At 42.3% G+C, this 16,250-nt stretch overlaps 2 protein-coding genes and 9 non-coding genes across 14 annotated transcripts in view; 1 reads left to right on the forward strand and 10 right to left on the reverse strand.

Moving 5' to 3' along the window:
• The window catches only part of NPL (N-acetylneuraminate pyruvate lyase), a 32,030-nt gene extending 15,808 nt beyond the window's left edge, over positions 1-16,222 (reverse strand). The window contains exons 1-13 of one of the 3 annotated variants that reach the window (XM_068690425.1): positions 16,074-16,222; positions 15,494-15,542; positions 14,951-14,990; positions 14,627-14,663; positions 14,201-14,232; positions 13,758-13,850; positions 13,152-13,177; positions 12,671-12,724; positions 11,847-11,891; positions 11,297-11,349; positions 10,287-10,315; positions 10,061-10,101; positions 3,591-3,681 (exon numbers count right to left, since the gene is read on the reverse strand). The gene's annotated coding sequence lies outside the window, so the exon portion shown is untranslated. Of the gene's footprint in view, positions 1-3,590; positions 3,682-9,764; positions 9,884-10,060; positions 10,316-11,296; positions 11,350-11,846; positions 11,892-12,670; positions 12,725-13,151; positions 13,178-13,757; positions 13,851-14,200; positions 14,233-14,626; positions 14,664-14,950; positions 14,991-15,493; positions 15,543-16,073 lie in introns of those variants that run through there. The other 2 variants (XR_011098820.1, XR_011098819.1) reach the window with 2 other exon arrangements.
• On the forward strand, positions 4,522-11,525 carry HEBP2 (heme binding protein 2). 2 transcript variants are annotated; one of them, XM_068690430.1, is made up of 5 exons: positions 4,522-4,676; positions 6,927-7,011; positions 7,354-7,489; positions 7,913-8,078; positions 8,387-11,525. In XM_068690430.1, exons 2-5 carry the CDS (start codon positions 6,937-6,939, stop codon positions 8,559-8,561), a joined length of 552 nt encoding a protein of 183 aa, XP_068546531.1. In that variant the 5' UTR covers positions 4,522-4,676; positions 6,927-6,936; the 3' UTR covers positions 8,562-11,525. The 2 variants fall into 2 exon arrangements, with proteins under 2 accessions (XP_068546531.1, XP_068546532.1); XM_068690431.1 differs by having other exon boundaries at positions 4,537-4,680.
• On the reverse strand, positions 10,169-10,243 carry LOC137860777 (small nucleolar RNA SNORD47). Its single transcript, XR_011099173.1, has one exon. It is a non-coding gene; the product is annotated as a small nucleolar RNA SNORD47 (small nucleolar RNA).
• LOC137860769 (small nucleolar RNA SNORD79) lies at positions 11,416-11,494 on the reverse strand. The gene has a single exon (XR_011099165.1). It is a non-coding gene; the product is annotated as a small nucleolar RNA SNORD79 (small nucleolar RNA).
• On the reverse strand, positions 12,340-12,403 carry LOC137860784 (small nucleolar RNA SNORD78). Its single transcript, XR_011099180.1, has one exon. It is a non-coding gene; the product is annotated as a small nucleolar RNA SNORD78 (small nucleolar RNA).
• Positions 12,799-12,864, reverse strand: LOC137860779 (small nucleolar RNA SNORD44). Its single transcript, XR_011099175.1, has one exon. It is a non-coding gene; the product is annotated as a small nucleolar RNA SNORD44 (small nucleolar RNA).
• On the reverse strand, positions 14,068-14,151 carry LOC137860781 (small nucleolar RNA snR60/Z15/Z230/Z193/J17). Its single transcript, XR_011099177.1, has one exon. It is a non-coding gene; the product is annotated as a small nucleolar RNA snR60/Z15/Z230/Z193/J17 (small nucleolar RNA).
• On the reverse strand, positions 14,310-14,392 carry LOC137860780 (small nucleolar RNA snR60/Z15/Z230/Z193/J17). The gene has a single exon (XR_011099176.1). It is a non-coding gene; the product is annotated as a small nucleolar RNA snR60/Z15/Z230/Z193/J17 (small nucleolar RNA).
• LOC137860768 (small nucleolar RNA SNORD24) lies at positions 14,732-14,816 on the reverse strand. Its single transcript, XR_011099164.1, has one exon. It is a non-coding gene; the product is annotated as a small nucleolar RNA SNORD24 (small nucleolar RNA).
• On the reverse strand, positions 15,069-15,136 carry LOC137860785 (small nucleolar RNA SNORD75). Its single transcript, XR_011099181.1, has one exon. It is a non-coding gene; the product is annotated as a small nucleolar RNA SNORD75 (small nucleolar RNA).
• On the reverse strand, positions 15,843-15,920 carry LOC137860778 (small nucleolar RNA SNORD74). Its single transcript, XR_011099174.1, has one exon. It is a non-coding gene; the product is annotated as a small nucleolar RNA SNORD74 (small nucleolar RNA).
• Positions 16,223-16,250: the final 28 nt, after the last annotated feature.

The following is a 16,250-nucleotide window of genomic DNA, read 5'->3' on the forward strand; positions in this document are numbered from 1 at the left end:
CTAAGAGGAAGTACGAAAGCCTAAATGATGGCAGAAATTCAAAAAGGTAACATCCATGAAAGGGAAGAAATTTGGTTAAATACCATTTGGCTTCTGATACTAATCTTGTCTTTTGACACTCAGAAATGCATCATCCAAGCAGCTGGTGTGACGTCATTGTATGTAGAGCGTCCACCTTGCTTTCTCTGCTCTGAATCTGAAGGTGCGGAAGTTCTCAGATTTTAAATTTGAGTTTGAAACCGGTAAGTTGGATATCAGTACTGTCTGGAATACCACCAGTTACCAGTTTAACTCTTCTAGAATTGAACATAACCTGGAAGATTTTCCTAATTTAGGACTTCCGTTAATTTTCCTGACACAGATATTCACTCGTGTCTGCTGCAGAAAATGTTTGGCATGCCAAAATATTACGAGATGTCAGGATGAATAAACTTTTAATATTACCAGAAACAGATACTAGAGAGTATTCAAGTGTAAAGCTTTAGAGGTAGAAAGAACTGTGACTATCTAATGGCTCCCTTTGTGAACTAAAGGCACCAAGATGGTTTGAAGGAGTAAAGCTCACCTCTGAACACAAACAACAGTGCCATCTGCTGCAGGAAACCACATCAGCTTATTTTATAACGAGAGAGAGAGACCAGATTCTTAGTGAGAGCATCTCTGGAGGCCTGCATAATCTAAGTTAAAATAAATAAATAAATAAAAATTAAAAAAAGCCCCCCAAAATCTCACTTTTTCAAATCTGTTTTGGAGAAAGTGGAAAACAGTATTTTAGGAGAGCAGTTATTTAATACTTCTTTTATGCTCTGGGCCTGTTTCCAGCAACTCTGGACATGTTCTCAGGTCCATGGGACTCCAAAAAGAAACCCTGGGATCTCTAGGGCAATTTCTGTATACCTTGATCTTTTTCTCAGACTCTTGGGGCTGTTCCCATCATCATTGCCTTCAGCAGTCAGGAGCTTATCCCAGACCCCAAGCAGAGGAGCTGCCAGATGGTCTCACCCCATGTATCATAAAGACAGGAGAAAGCTGAGAATGAGAGGGAGGGGAAGTGAGGCCAAACCAGGTGAAGAAGAGAAGGAAAAGGTCACCTTAAAGACTAGAAAGGTGCAGCAAAGAAAGAAAATGCAGCACCGCTCTGCTGCTGCCCTTAAGGACCAGGCAACAAGCAGTTGCTTGAAGGACTGCTGGAAGACGCAGGTAGAGAAATGAGTCTTGCTGGAGTCTTGCAGAGAGCCCGTCTAGTAGCTGAGAGATAGAAGCTTTGGGCTGCCACCGTGGTTTTTAACTATTTCCTTCTCATTATGGCTTGAGAGCAGTATTTGTTGTATGGATGGTTGGTAACTTCGAACACTGGACTTCAGAAAGTAATTACTGGCTGAAGGGCAATCAAATGGCAACAAACTGGTGTGCTGACATAAAACATGTATGTTACAGCACAAGGTCTAAACAGCAGCTCATTGGAGTTAGAGGAGAGATTGCACTTCCTTGATTTGCAAGGGATAACATGGGGTCTACTTTAGTACATTCGACTGCTTCTTTAAAAGATGGTAGATTTGTCTTACTTCTATTTCCCTACTGGAAGTGAAAATAAAAGAATTTGCTAGAAAGTTTCCTCTTTCTTTAGAGCAAGAAGTTTAGAGACCTGCGGTTTAACCTGGCTGGCAGCTCAGAACCGCACAGCCGATTGCTCCTCCCCCCCCCATCACCCTACATGGGATGGGGGGGAGAATCAAAAAAAGGTGAAAGCCTGTGGGTTGAGATAAAGACAGTTTATTAGGACAGAAAATAATAATAATAATAATGATGTGTACAAGTGATGCACAATGCAGTAGACTGCGATGCCTGGTCTGTCCCTGAGCAGCTGGTCCCCCAGACCCCAGCCAGCCCCCCATATTAATTGCTCTGCATGACCCCATAAGATATGGAATAACCCTGTGGCCAGTTGGGGTCAGCTGTCCTGGGTCTGTCACCTCCCAGCTCCTGCTGCAACCCCAGCCTGCCTGCTGGCAGGACAGAGTAAGAAGCTGGAAAGTCCTTGGCTTAGTGTAGGCACTGCTCTGCAACAATTAAAACATCAGTGTGGCATCAACATTATTTTTATTCTAAATCCCAAACACAACACCCTACCAGCTCCTAGGAGGAAAATTAACTCTATCCTAGCTGAAACCAGGAAACTTCTTTAGGGAGATGAATTAGCAGAAAGACACGGATTATCTAACCACGTGTAAAGACATCTTTTCTGCCCAGACTATTATTTATAGTAGAAATAAACATCACATGGTTTACTTCTCTGTTGTGAAGTAGGAGCTTCTGCATCACCTGCTGTTTGCAAAAGCAAATGCAATTTATACCTTAAGATTCTCATTTCTGTTAAACCAGAATCATTACCAAGAGCAAGGTTGATGCTGTGAGCAGCTTAGGCAAAAATGCAGAACTGCCTGGAGCATGTGCACAGCACATGTTCCTCTCTGTCCCTTACACGCTATTCTTTTTGTATTAGAATACAGACTTGTCAGTCATAAGAACATAACTTAAAAATATCATTAAATGTACCGTAGCTTTTTCATGAGCTCCATGTCCAATACCGACACAAGAATTCAGTGGAGAAGATTCATCCCTTTGCGCAAGCCATGTGTGCCTGCCTCTGTGCATACAGGTGACCTACAATGCCTTGCCTAAATCTGACAGCAGCGGCTGTAATGTTGCCATAGAACAGACGGAAGCATTTTTGCTTTACAGCATGTTGTCTAACATATTGTTTGGGCTTGTTAAGGGTATTTGTAGATAGAGTTTATAGAGAAGAAAAATGGAAATCTCAACTGATTGTATCACAGGCTTCTTATACTTACCCACCATGCGCTTCTAGCCTGGAATACTGGTACCTAAACACAAACTCTGCACAGGAGTATCTGCTCAAACAGTACAGTTACAGCCACAAACTGCAAGCTTCTGTAGTGCATGTGAGCTTGTACTCTCATTTCTGCTTCTTTTGTTTACAACAGTACAAAAAAATATTGCTTTGTCAGCTAATCTAGAGAATACCAGCCACGTGCCATACATATCCCAGCTCCTCCTCCCCAGTTATATAGGGTATGGGTGCATACATAGTTAGGTACCAAACACATGGCCTCACGCCTGCCCTGCTGTCTCTTACTACTGTTGGCATGTCCTCACAGTGCATATGTGAAAAACAATGGAGTGTTGAAAAACAACCTCTTGGGAAACACTGGTGATTGTTCTCAAACTTTGGGCTACTCCACCAGGAACAGTTGGCTGTTTGTTGGGGACAGAAATGTCAGCTGGACACATACATACTGACTGGGGATTTGTTGTGGGTCTCTCCACTTCAGAACAAAACAAGAATTCACAGTGGGCTTGTGTTTATCTACATTTTAGTTGCCACCCCCTTTCAAGGCAATATTCCTCTGTACAAAAGATCAAGGTTAACTGTGTTGAGATGGACCAAACTGCGGCGGCAGGGTGTAGGTTTTTTACTACTTTACTACTACTTCTCTGTTCTGAAGGAGGTAATTACCAGCACACACTTTACAGGAAAATTAGGTTGAGAGAGTAACTTAACAGCTAACCTGACACAAGCAAATGCCTCTGCATGCCTTTAGCTCCGATGCAGTGCCTGCCATGTAGCAGCTTCTTCTCCAAAACACCCTGCTGAATTTCCTGTTTGATCCAAACAGAACACAGGTGAAACAGAGACAGTTTACTCCATAAAAGTGCTAAACCTGCAGGGAAATGTTCTGAGGCCTTAGCACATTCTAAGAGGCTCAACTAGTAAACTCCACTTCACACCAGCCCACTTTTGTGGCATTAGGGAGCAGTCTGCAAGAGCTATTTGGCTTTTTTTTTTTTTTTAATTTCCCTTTCAGAACAGGAGTGTATCAAACAACATTCCACATGAAGTGTTCTCAGAAATCAAACTGCGAAATTCAATCTGCTTTCCCGTGCTGGTACCTAAATGCATCTGGAGCTGCTGCTGGTTAAATGAAGAGTCCAGCTTAACTTTGTGTGAAGCACAACAGATTTGCACAATAGCTTTGTACAATCCCTTTGTGCAGATATCCAAGGGCTAAGGGGGCTGATCAGTCTCGAACGCCGTTCAAAACAGCCAGTCATTACAGAACACTGTCTGTCTTTCATACCGGGTCAGCAGAAATCTTGTGAGGATGGTCTTAGCTGTTTGCAGCCAGATCTGTACCCACCATTTCACCCCAGGGTTAAAAAGGAAAAGCTTTCATTTTCTAACATCCCTTTGCAATCTGAGCTGGGGGCGTATGACATTACTTTTTTTGTACATTTCTTTCTCCTGAGAGCACAAAACCTACCGCTGACCTCAACATAAGTAGGCACAGTGCCATGGAAGCTGGTGGAAGTTACACAAGGGTGCGAAATGGTTTGTGGAGCCAGATCACACACTGAACCCAATGTTGGCTCGTGGGCTGTAGGTGGGGCTTTCAGCATTTGTGTGGGAGCTCTCCAATGAGACCCAGAGGGGTCAGGCTACAACATCTGGTTTTCATAAGAGCATCTCCCTCCAGTAGGGCTGAGGCATGGGCGGGGTTTGATCGAACTAAAATAAACACCCACATGCAGCATCTGCTACGTGCAGCCTCAGAAGGACAGCCTAATAGTTAAGACGACAGCTTATTCACCAAAACGTAAGTATGTCCACTTTTTGCACTTTAAAAATATAATTAGCAGCTCTATTGAATATTGTATTCTGGCCGTGTTTACTCACAGTCTCTGGAGGTGCTTGCAAGGAATTCAAATATAAATATTTGGAGTGTTCTTGGTGTTCTCCAAATAATTGCCTTATGTAACTCAAATATTTCTTACATGCAGCCACGATAGCATTGGCTGAAGTTACAAAAGTTCTGTGAGCAGCAGCTAAGAAGAGGTTTAAGGAGGAGCTGGGATTGGCACACAGAAACAAGCCAGCTAATACAGCAGCACATTGAAGCAGAGGAACATTTACTTCTCTGCTTTCTAAGATACCTAGGGAGCACAAACCAAGCATGTTTTCTATCAAGGTGTAGCAATGAGAAATAAAGTGAAGTGCCAGCAAAGCGTTATCAAATTTTTTTGAAATAGTAGTGTATAAAACATAGTCACGCAGTAAATTTCCATATAGATTGTTCACATTTACTTCCAATAACACAATTGGATTTGTGCCTTCTTGTTTTGTTTGGATGATACATGTATGTATATACTATTGACAAAAAGTGTATTAATGTATAACAGTCCATTCCAGGATGGGAATGGGAGAGGGACAGTGCCTGCTTTTTTTTTTTTTTTTTGGAATCAGTATCCAGCTGCATTGTTCTGATATTCACACCACTACTCCACAACAACGGAAGAAGCTACTGGAAAACACTTTTCAACATGTGCATGTCTGTGTGCTCCTTAAAGGATTATATGAGAAATCAGTGCCAGCAGGTTGGGTTGTTTTTTTTTCAATAGATCCCAAACAGAAAACTCGCTGTAGCCACCTCAAAACCAGGGTAAAGGAGGAGATCAGAACTGAACAGCAGTCTGCAGCAGTGTATGGTTACAATGAATACGTACTGCTGCAGCTACCAGAGTATCTCAAGAGATAACAGGACCATCATATTTAAGACAGCATACCTTGAAGGCTTTAAAAAATGCAGATCACAGATTACACACGGTCTATCTGTTACGTTAGATACCACCATCATTCAGCAAACTGAAACACTTGTGGACTTCAGGAATCAAATGTCAGTGATCTGAGGTGGCATGATTTCACCGTGGCTCTCAGAGCAGTGCTGTATACCTGCTGCTGGAAGTGGGGGATGCTGTCAGTTATAACACCTTGAATTTAGTGTTTACAAAAGCCTGTGAAAAAAGTGGTCATGAGTCACAGAGCAATCAACGGCTTCTTGTGTGGGCAGCTATGAACAGCTGAGGAGGCAGAGAAATGAAAATTAACCCCAAAGCTGCTTCTGCTGCCCAAGAAATACACAATAAAGTCATGTTCTGAGAAGACAATGCACTATGATCGAAGTATCACGAACCTTGCTGAATTAACGGCATGCTGCCTTTGCAAATTGAGGTGCATGCTAAGGGTATTGTAATAAGGATATTGTAACAGAAAGCAGAGACGTTTTCTGGATGTAGTTGTGTAGTGCTATCTGCCTGGTGTTGACAAAAATGATAAACCAAGGCTCCAAATATTTCAAGGTAAGACCTAAAGAGCTCTCAATATTTCAGTAGTGGTTCTAATTATTTTGGGACAGTGAGGGGAAGTTGAGTGTTTTCATGTTTTCAGCATTCTCTTTCCATGTGAAGGCTAGCTAGGAAATCAGCTACATATTCATAAATAATAAAAATCTCACCCAGTCACCAGACTCCGGAAGGTCTTTTAAGAAAGGCATCAACTACTAAGATTTCCAATAACGTTACATATACCATCAGTACTACAGCAGCCACCAACCTCGGTACCTTCTCATCCAGGTGTAAAGCAGTTTAACTGCTCAGGTCCATTTCACTTGCAGGATGATTTCCACCTTCTGTTTTGCAGCCAGGAAATGCCCTCACTTCACAGGGAAGGCAGCGTACACTGAATGATGAACGCTCCAACAGCAGCCTAGCCATGGTTTCACGGTCTTGTTTCTCTGTTCCCTCACAGCTAAAAAGATTTCATGTCTTTTTGTTGAAACCCTTATGATAAGGGGTGGAAGCCAAGCCCTTCACAATTTCAGGGACAATTACCTTTCAGAAGGCGTCTGGTCTTTGCCTGAACTTAGTGTTTGGTGCATATGTTTCTGATAGGTCGGAGACCAGAGGCTGAGGAAAACCTATTAAACTTAGCAGAAAAGCCCTAATGTTTTCCTGTACCCCATTTATACTGCATTGAGTGGAGAGGCCAATGAACTGTGTCTGCCTTTCAGCTCCACCAAGATGATCAAATCCTTCAAGCAAACATTTCTGTCCCTGGATCTGCAGTCCCCTCGGTGGAACCCAGCAGAGACAACGGTAATTCCTAAAGGCCAGGAGCAGAGCTCTCCATTGTTGGGGTGGATTTAAGATTCTGTCTGAAAATGAGCACGAAGGAAGTGTTCCTACACTGTTCATGCCTAACTGCAAAGGGGGCAACAAGCACACCTACTCCAAAGCTCTGAAGAGCTCTGTCTAAGGCAGAACAGCACCATTTTGCAATGGAAGTGTCAGTTTGACCCTGGGGGTACACCTGTAACTGCAGCCATGAGGCTGCCGGGGGTTATTTAATCACAATCCTCCCAGGCTGATTTGGCAAGAGTAGCCCTTTGTGTCATTAGTATTCATCTTGTGGTTACTGTGACTTTTGCTACCTTCCAGGCAAAGGATTATGAACTACGCCAGTATGAAACAGCTAAGTGGGTCAGCACAGTCATCAGAGGGGAGACCCAGAAAGAAGCATTGCGCCAGGGCTTCTGGAAACTCTTCCACTACATCCAAGGGAAGAATGAGAAAGGTAGAACATGCTGGGTTTGAACTGCTAGAAGCACAGATGAGACGATGCCAAGTAGGTTAAAGCAGTAGATAACCTTGGACACAGAGACTTTTCCTAGTCTAACACCCACCTGCCTACACTAGGCCATCACACCTCTCCCAAGGCCCTCAGGGATTACACCTAGAGGGATGCTGAAAACTGTTCCAAGGACCACATAGGATTGAAGGAGCCACAGCCTGGACAGTGAGAAAAGTCAGTGAGAAATTGCTCTAGTTAGAAATGAAAACAGTGTAGCAGTACATTCCTTTGCATCAATGTGCAAAAGAGCAGTAATGCTGTGAAGCTGTTTTGGCACATGCTTTTAGGCAGCCTGCATCATCCCTTAGAGTTGCATTCAGACACTGTCTTTGCTTTCGTCTCATTACACTTTCTACCCTCCTTTAGAGATGAAGATTGATATGACTGTGCCAGTGACATGTCTGGTAAAGCGTGGCTGTGCAGATTTCAAGGTCTCTTTCTTTGTGCCATTTGAACATCAGGACTCTCCCCCCCAGCCCACAGACTCAGATGTGTTTATTGAGGAGCGGAAGGCAGCAGCCGTCTTTGTCCGGTAAGCTCAGAGGGTTGGGGCTCACCTAGCAGGTCTGCATTATTCTTACTTACATATGATTTTTAACTGTGCATAGTGAATACACACTGCTATTTAGAGCCTAGAGTTTGGATGCAGCAGTCATTCACCCTGACAACTTCTGATGTGCTGTTTAATAACTACAAACTGCATGAGAACTGCTCAAATACTGCATTGCTTCCCCACCCTGTCATCTCTTCAGCAATGCAAAGTAGGGAGCAGATATTTTGGCCTTCTACAAATTGGATAAAAATGCCCCCCCCCCCTTTTTTTTTTTTAAACTTAAACAGGTCCTTCAGTGGATTTGCCTCAACAGAGAAATACGCTGAGGAAGCTGAAGTCTTGGCCAGAATCTTAAGAAACAGAGGCCAACCATTCCACGAAGATTTTTTCTACACTGCAGGCTATGACAGTCCCTTCAAACTCTTCAACAGGCACAATGAAGTGTGGTATTTTAAGAAGTAATGCAGGGGAGGAATACTAAGAGGCTACTAACCAGTTCTGAATGAAAACAGACCATATTAATGGCTTTTGCTTTAGTGCAGAAGAGATCTAATTTGCACATGAACACAGGAACATCTCTAATTTACTTCATCTAGGATGAAAAACTGTTCTGCCTAAGATTTCAGTTCTCTGTTCTACAGAGATGCCATTGAAGTTTAAGTAGCTCACACAGGCTGGGTTATGAGGGAGATGAAACTTAATTCTGTTCCTCATACTGAAAATCTCTTGGTAGCACTAATCATCTGAAAACATTCCTGCACAAGTGTTTGTATGTCTGATTCTACTTCTTGGTAGAACTGCCACAGTGATAGTTCAAGTGTTAGAGAGTAAGTTCTTCATAAAACTTTTCCCCTATTGATATTACACCTGAAGCACCACAGAAATATGGGAAGTACATTAAATCTTTTTTTTTTTAAAGAAACCTGGCACTAATTAGCTTTGGGAATAAAGCAAATCTTAGCAGGCCCCAGTGCCACCTAAATGTTTCTATTTAACAGGATTATCAAAACCTCCCTCCTCTGCTTATAGCTTTGTCTCCTGAAGGCTGAATACTATCTTGCCCCAGAATAATTATACTCAATCCAGCGGAAGCATGTCAGAATACAAGCTATATATTGTTGCTCCATTAAAGACTGTCTCTATACTGTTTCCATAGTTGGTGTTTTTGAGCAATATTTTATCTTTTGGAATTATCTGACTAAAAAGCTCTTAATAGAAGTTGCATCAGCCACTACGGGTCTTGGAATGAGCTAGTGTCAGCACTTCAGCAGGCTTCAGTCTCAACAAAAACAAAGCTCTCCAAGTAGTTGCAGTCCAATAAAGCACCAGATTTTCTTTAACTGTTGAAATTAGCATAATTAAGTCATGTATTACCAGACATACAAGTTTAGAATCAAATAGGCGAATCACGTTTAGCTCCCACCTATGAAACACTGAATGTACTTTTTTGTAGGTTTGCCTAAACCCAGACAGAGCAGACTGGAGTTGACATGAGCTCTAACACTGGCAATAGCCACACATCCTCTACAGTAAAGAACACTTGCAGGACTAGCATTACCTAGTTTGCTCCCTGCCCTAAAGTCAAACATTTGAAGCTTTTACAAAATAGCCTAGAGCTAGCTTACAGCAAGCCCTTCAAGTCAGAAAGCAGTTGACAACAACAGGCAGAGTTTACAAAATTTTATTGGCTCCAATTAGTGTATGAGGTAAATGTTACCACCGCAAAGTCTTGGCTTCCTAATGCTGTTCATGCAAGTGTAGCCCATTATTCTGTGATCTTCCACCTATTAAGTACAGCATAAGAACCATTATAAGGCACCAAACCAGCACAAGAAGGTGAAAGCTGACTGGAACAGCTCAGACCTTAGATTTTCATCTCTGTTCAGTGAGAGAGTTCAAGCTAAGGTTTTAATCATCATTTGGTTCCAGCAAATAAGTTTTATTACTACAGTTACACTCACCTTTCTCATTCCTCATATTAGTTTCAAAGTTGCCTCCTCACCTAAAGAAAGAAAATGCAGTTAACACACAGCAGCACAACTACTAGAAGTTCCTCTCAGCAGTTGTGTAGCCTCAGAAAGAATGGAACGGAAGTGGTGATATCACAGTAACTCATCTGGCAGAATCAATTTTCATCAGTGGCTACAAAAACTCCCTACATTTAAGAAAGAATCTGTGTGATCTTACCCAGTGAGGCAGCCAACAATAGTTCATTCCTAAGGAAGAGAGAAATTGTTTCAAAATAAGGTATCGCTATACGCAACTTCATAAAGCTAATAAATTCTATACAAATTAACTTCAACCTATAACAAGGCTGCATTTTGGCCACCAAGTGACAACTTCAACATTTAACATTCAAATAGAATGCAAAAACTTAAGATTAATTGAATTGGCAATACAGAATTACTAACATCAGAAGAACCACAAAAAAGTAGTTGGTTATACTTGCTTTACGATACTGTCCCGCCCCAGAGAGAGACAGTTGGAGTAAGTTATGACACCTAAAATACAAGTCCCATGAAGGACATGTTTTTGAGATGAGCTTAAATAGGCGATTTATTGTAGATGAGAATGGGTCTAGTTGAGAAGTTTGTACAGTCTGGAACTTCGACTTGATGTGTGCACATTGAACAAAACCACAATTGCTACCACTCAGGTGATTTTTGCCAACTACAGGATATTAGTTTTTTATTATTTCAGGAGTGCAGCAGTGTTACACTGTCAGTTCATAAAACAGCCAGATACATCAGATAAGAGTTATGATGGGAGTTGTATGCTTGCTGCTGTATTACATTAACAATATTGTATCAGCTTAAGTAGTTTTAACCATTTTTATTTTATTTTATTTTTATTTTATATTTTTTTTTTTTACTGTTTCCACTGTGTAAAGACAAAAGAATAAGAAGCTTGAGTCACGGAGGCCACATCTTTCGCTCATACAAACTGAACTCTACATTAGTTTGTCAGTGAGTATAGTTTAGAAATTGTCAGGGTACCAAAGCTGCTGGAAAACCTCCTATAGTGAAGTTCATTCTTGCTCCATGCACATCATTTTTATTCCCACAATAACTGGGATTGGAAGATGCACAATAAAAAATATATCTAATTATGCACTAATCTTATGCACTTAACATAACAGAAATAATGCAGAAATTACTGGACCACCATGATCAATAAAATGTTCTATTTTAACTTACCTCAAAGAAGCAAAATCTTGGTTTTCACATTCTCCTTCCTTCTCAGCTTCACTCTGTAACAAGACCATTTTTATTAACACTCTACTTGGCCATGCTTGAAGAGTTAATCTGAATGTGTGTACTGTTTCAGATCAAGAGTCCTCCTCAGTCTTCTTCAGAGAGATTCCCATTGCTTAGAATTCATCATCACAAACAGTACATGCTTAGAGTAGCTTAACATCTACCTCTTCACTCACATCACATAACTCATCTTGCCTGAGACAAGAAATTTACCAAATTACTCCAACTATAAGATCAGTACTACTGTCTGCCAAAGCCCACTGCATACATTGAACAGCAAATAGGCATACTGTTTTCAAGCAGCAGAAGTCATTGATGCAAGCTCTGCGCTGCTGAGTAAAGGCACGTTCTTTCTGATCAACTAGAAAGTCAAATTGCGCAAAGCAGTCACATATTTCAATTGGTCTACACTATTTATTCCCAGGTCAGGAAACAGTTAGCATTTCAGTACAGAATGTATCTTATGGCAATTGAGAAGCAAACAGCTTACCTAACATCTGTCACGGAGTATCTGGTAGTTCTTCCATTCTCAAAACTAAAAAAAAAAACCAAAAGTTTCAGTGCAATGCTAATGTTATATTCCAACCATCAGACTTCAACGAACTTGTTGCAACTATCACCACCTCTTTGCACTGTCTTTAGGGGTTCCACACACAGGTTGAAACTACTTACTGGTGCTCGCAAGTGCCCTCAGACTAGCCTGTCATTCATCTGATGGCAGCCAGAAGCACTCATGTTACATCAACACCACCCCAGAAAAAGCCAGGTAAACTATCTCAAAGCATTCTGCTCTAGAAGAGATCCTCAATTACAGTTCCCTAAATTACAGTTCATATCAGTGTCATTTTACACCAACTGCACATCAACATTCCCCCCCCAAGCCTCAGAAGTTTTTCCTCCTTATCCACTGCCACACATTTCCCTCCCACTTCAAATTATTAGTACTATTGCCACTATTTTTACAGCTACTGTCAGTTACAGGGTCTTTCAGTAAAGAGCAGTCTACATTAGTAGTTTCAGGTCAGACATTTGTCAACATCATTACAACCCTGTAAGACATGCCACGCCTGTCTGCACAATTACCAGATTATTTAAAAAGTTCTCAAATAATTTCAGTCTTCCGCATTAAGATTCAGTCCCCAGCACCTTGGTAAGTGAGATCTGCTGGCTGCTAGTAACTTGTGAAAATCTTGAAGGAGCCTACTACATAAACAGGCACCAAAAGATGGCACTACAATTAGAGGCCAGCATCTCACAACTTCCCCATCCCACAGCACAGCTATAAGCAGTAATACAAATTCACTGGGAACTTACTTTTTCCTTGAGCACTACCAGCTGGTACCACCTCACAGCTCTACCACAACAGCACTAGAAAAAAAAAAAACACAGAATCAGGACAGCACATAAACAGACACAGGAATGAAATCCAGTCAGATGCCTGAAGTCAGATAGAGCTAATTGCAGACCTCCACAATTGAAGTCAGTGTGTTTGCATTTCATCATACAGGCAGCAGCTTATACTATCAGTCTGTGGACTGCTATCTGCTTTAGGAAGAAGGCAAACAGTGCAATCAGAGCAACTTCAGGAGCTCACAGATGCACTAAGTTTAGCGAAACCAGTCTGCCAAGTCTGGGTCTTATCCAGCAGTTCTTCCCTTATGCATCCACCTGGTTTGGCTGAAATGCAAGCAGCCAACACCACCCCCTTTGCCCACACCAGCCAAATACTTCACTTCACATACATATTCTAGGCTTTCTACACTAATAAACTTGCAAAGTTGAAACAAGTACTTACATCATGACAAGAAACAATTCAGGAGTCTGCAAAGGAAAAGTCACTGTTAGTTGTGGTCCAGGAGAAAGTTTTAGCATAACAACTCCAAAGGCTGTATCAGTGTTTAGTCAAGTTTTATCCTCACTGGGATCAGAGACCTGATTCAACATCATATACAGCAAACTGCAACACTCCCATCTCCTTCCACAAGGGGGCCCAAACCAATCTCTCAGCTCTCAACATGAGATATCACTGCTGAGACTGCAGAAATCAGCACAGCTCTGAAGCAGGAACACCTGACATTCAGACTGGTCTAACCAGGAAAAGCATTTTGGATACTGAACTTGTAATTTCCTAAACATAGATGTACCAGTACCACATTTATTTACAGAAGTGTTGTGTGAAATTTTAACCCTCCGAAATAATTACTTCATATTTCTACTGTGAAGCATAACACACGCTTAGGGCAGTTATATCTTTGCTTCACGTTTTCCAGGAACAGAATGGATTTGCAGACTCATCTATAAACAGAAGTTCACAGGTTGAAATGAAGCCCAGTAGCTGACCTATTACTTCACAAGAGCAGCACAGCCAAACATAGCATCCAACTAAAATATCTTCAATTACCTTCAGTTAGAGAAGTCTTGTCTTTGCCAAGATCACTGACAGGTGAAAGCTTCTCACACCCAGCACAGGCATTCTGTCTCTGTCCAGGGCATTCTGCAAAGCAACACTTACAGGACTTAGAGCACGAACACCAGATGAGCCAAGTTTTCACTAAAAACTACATAGCAAACCCTATTCATCCTACTACATTTCAGCATTTGTCTATCTCCTTTCCTGATCTTCTGAAGAGCTTGACAAAATGCAACAGAGAGTAGCATTTCACTGTAAGCTTTCCATTTCAGTTCTCTATCAACTTATTCTAAGGTACAGGAGGCTGCATCAGATAGGAGCGAAAGACTGAACAAGTGATCACCACAGATCATCTGCTGAACTATGCTGTCATCATACGCAGCCTTTTCATGGACAGAAAGCTGGTTTTCAGATGCGGGCAATATAGTATTTACCTTGCATAGCTTGTAGCTGCTTCTCCCAGTGCCTGCAACAAGAGAAAAATCAGATTCCCTCAGCTTTCTTGTCTAAGTCTATGATTTCCAAGCAATATACCACAACAGCAAGATACATCAGATAGGAGCGAAAGACAAAACTGTGTTCATCACAAGAATCTCTGCTGAACTATGCTATCATCACTGTATCTGCTGTGGAGAGATAGTATTGAGCAATCTCCTGTGATAGCTTTGGAAAATTGAATTCCCCAAAGAAAAAAATTAAAGAAATATTCAGGAGTCTTTTGAATACTATGAAGCATCTATTCTATCTGTGCATTAGCAGAAATTAATCCCAGAACATTTCTTATCCATTTTACACACCCCACTGCCATGTTTCAGCAGCTCCATTGAGGAACCCTCAGCAGACTCCATAATGTGTCTTACCAGGTGATGTTTTTTCTGTAAGTGCATGATTCAAAACCTGAAAGAAAAAAAGCTTATGAGAAGTTTGTCTAAAGTCAAAATATCCAGGTGAATTCTAAGCTGTTGTGCCTCAGATGGAAATAATGGTGGTATGAACTCTCATCATTGTCTTGGTCAAGAGTAGCAAACTATATTAGTCATCATTGTGGCACAAGATGGAAAACTTAGCATAGGGAATACAGTTTGCCTACTGGTCATTAAAATAAGAAATGTACTATAGACAAACAGCAAATCTTTAAACACTGTTTAAATTTTTAAATGTTAAATTTTCAGTTTTATTTTTACCTTGTGAAGTAGCATCAAGTCTTCATGTTGAGCAGCAGACCTAGAGGAAACAGGATAGGTTGAGATATGTGTAGAACTCGGTGCAGTATCTCTGACTGTGACACTGGTAACAGAAAAAAGCCTCAGTGCAGAGTTTTCAGAAATCACTTCTGTCCACTACTCTAATAACTGAAAACATCACAGGCTCTCCAATTTAGTTATCAATCCTGATAGCTACAAGCACTTTTCTCTAGTCTGTTGCTGTGCATGATGAAATAGCAGTAACAAAGGAAATAGAGGTATCCATCGTACTCCTGTAGTCCCATTAGAAGCTGCAATAGTGTTTTTGAAGAGAAGCCTCACATCCCATCCTCAGCACAAAGAGCACATGACTCTTCCTAGTAGCATGAAAACTATTCAGAGACATCAGTCAACTGCTGCATTACAAATGCTGGTCCTGCAATGTTCTGGGACACAGGAATACCCCAGGCTAGTCACTGCAAGTACACCTACACAACAGTTTATTTCCCAAGTTAAAATCTGCATTTCAGCAGCTGTACTTACCTTTTGTGAAGCCACCAAAGAGCCAAGAGTGTACTTGATGCATCTTACACTGAAATCAAAAGAACAAGCATTACTTTTTAAGAGACTAAAATCATTGCAGTCACCCATTCCCTTCGAAATATTTAAGTAAAACTCAAAGCAAAGCCCTGAGCTTTATAGTAAAATTCTTCCCTGATGCAACAGAAACAAGCCTGCAGAAGTGGTATCTAATCCATTTATTTTATTTTAGGCAAAAATCACGGAATCTTTTTTCATTTAACTTTTAACCTTCTCTCCCGCCCCCACTGCAGTGCGCGCCCGGCCAGCCCTGCGGCCGCGAGCTGCCCTGGGTGCCTCAGCGCCCCGCTCCGCGCCCAGCTCAGCAGTGTTGGCACTCATCAGCCCCTCAGATGTCCCTACCAACACGGTTCTCATCATGCGCAGGCACGCGGCGGGCTGCAGGATCCCACTTGTGCCCCCCCCCCCCCCGGCACGAGGCCCGGCTCCCCTCAGGGCGCACCCCGAGGCCTAGGCCGCGGCCTAGTCCCCGCGGCCCCAATCCGCCTCCATCCTCCTCCGCCAGCGCCCGCCGCGGACCCACCGAGCCCCGCCGCGCCTCCGCAGGTGACATCAAAAGGCCGGGAGGGGACCACAACGCCGCGTGCCGCCGGGCCGCACCGGGAGCCCCGCAAAACCCCCGACCCTCTCCGCCGCCGCGCCTCGCCTCGAAAGGCCGCTCGCCCGCCGCGCGCCCCTTATATAGCCGCGCCGCGGTGAC

This window comes from Anas acuta, chromosome 8 (genome assembly GCF_963932015.1).
Source record: "Anas acuta chromosome 8, bAnaAcu1.1, whole genome shotgun sequence".
NCBI classification, from domain to species: domain Eukaryota; kingdom Metazoa; phylum Chordata; class Aves; order Anseriformes; family Anatidae; genus Anas; species Anas acuta.

Coding starts and splice junctions, on each gene's coding strand:
- HEBP2 (XM_068690430.1), top strand. CDS start 6,937: ATGATCAAATCCTTCAAGCAAACATTTCTGTCCCTGGATCTGCAGTCC. Junction 7,490..7,912: donor CCAAGGGAAGAATGAGAAAG/GTAGAACATGCT, acceptor ACCCTCCTTTAG/AGATGAAGATTGATATGACT. Junction 8,079..8,386: donor GCAGCAGCCGTCTTTGTCCG/GTAAGCTCAGAG, acceptor AAACTTAAACAG/GTCCTTCAGTGGATTTGCCT.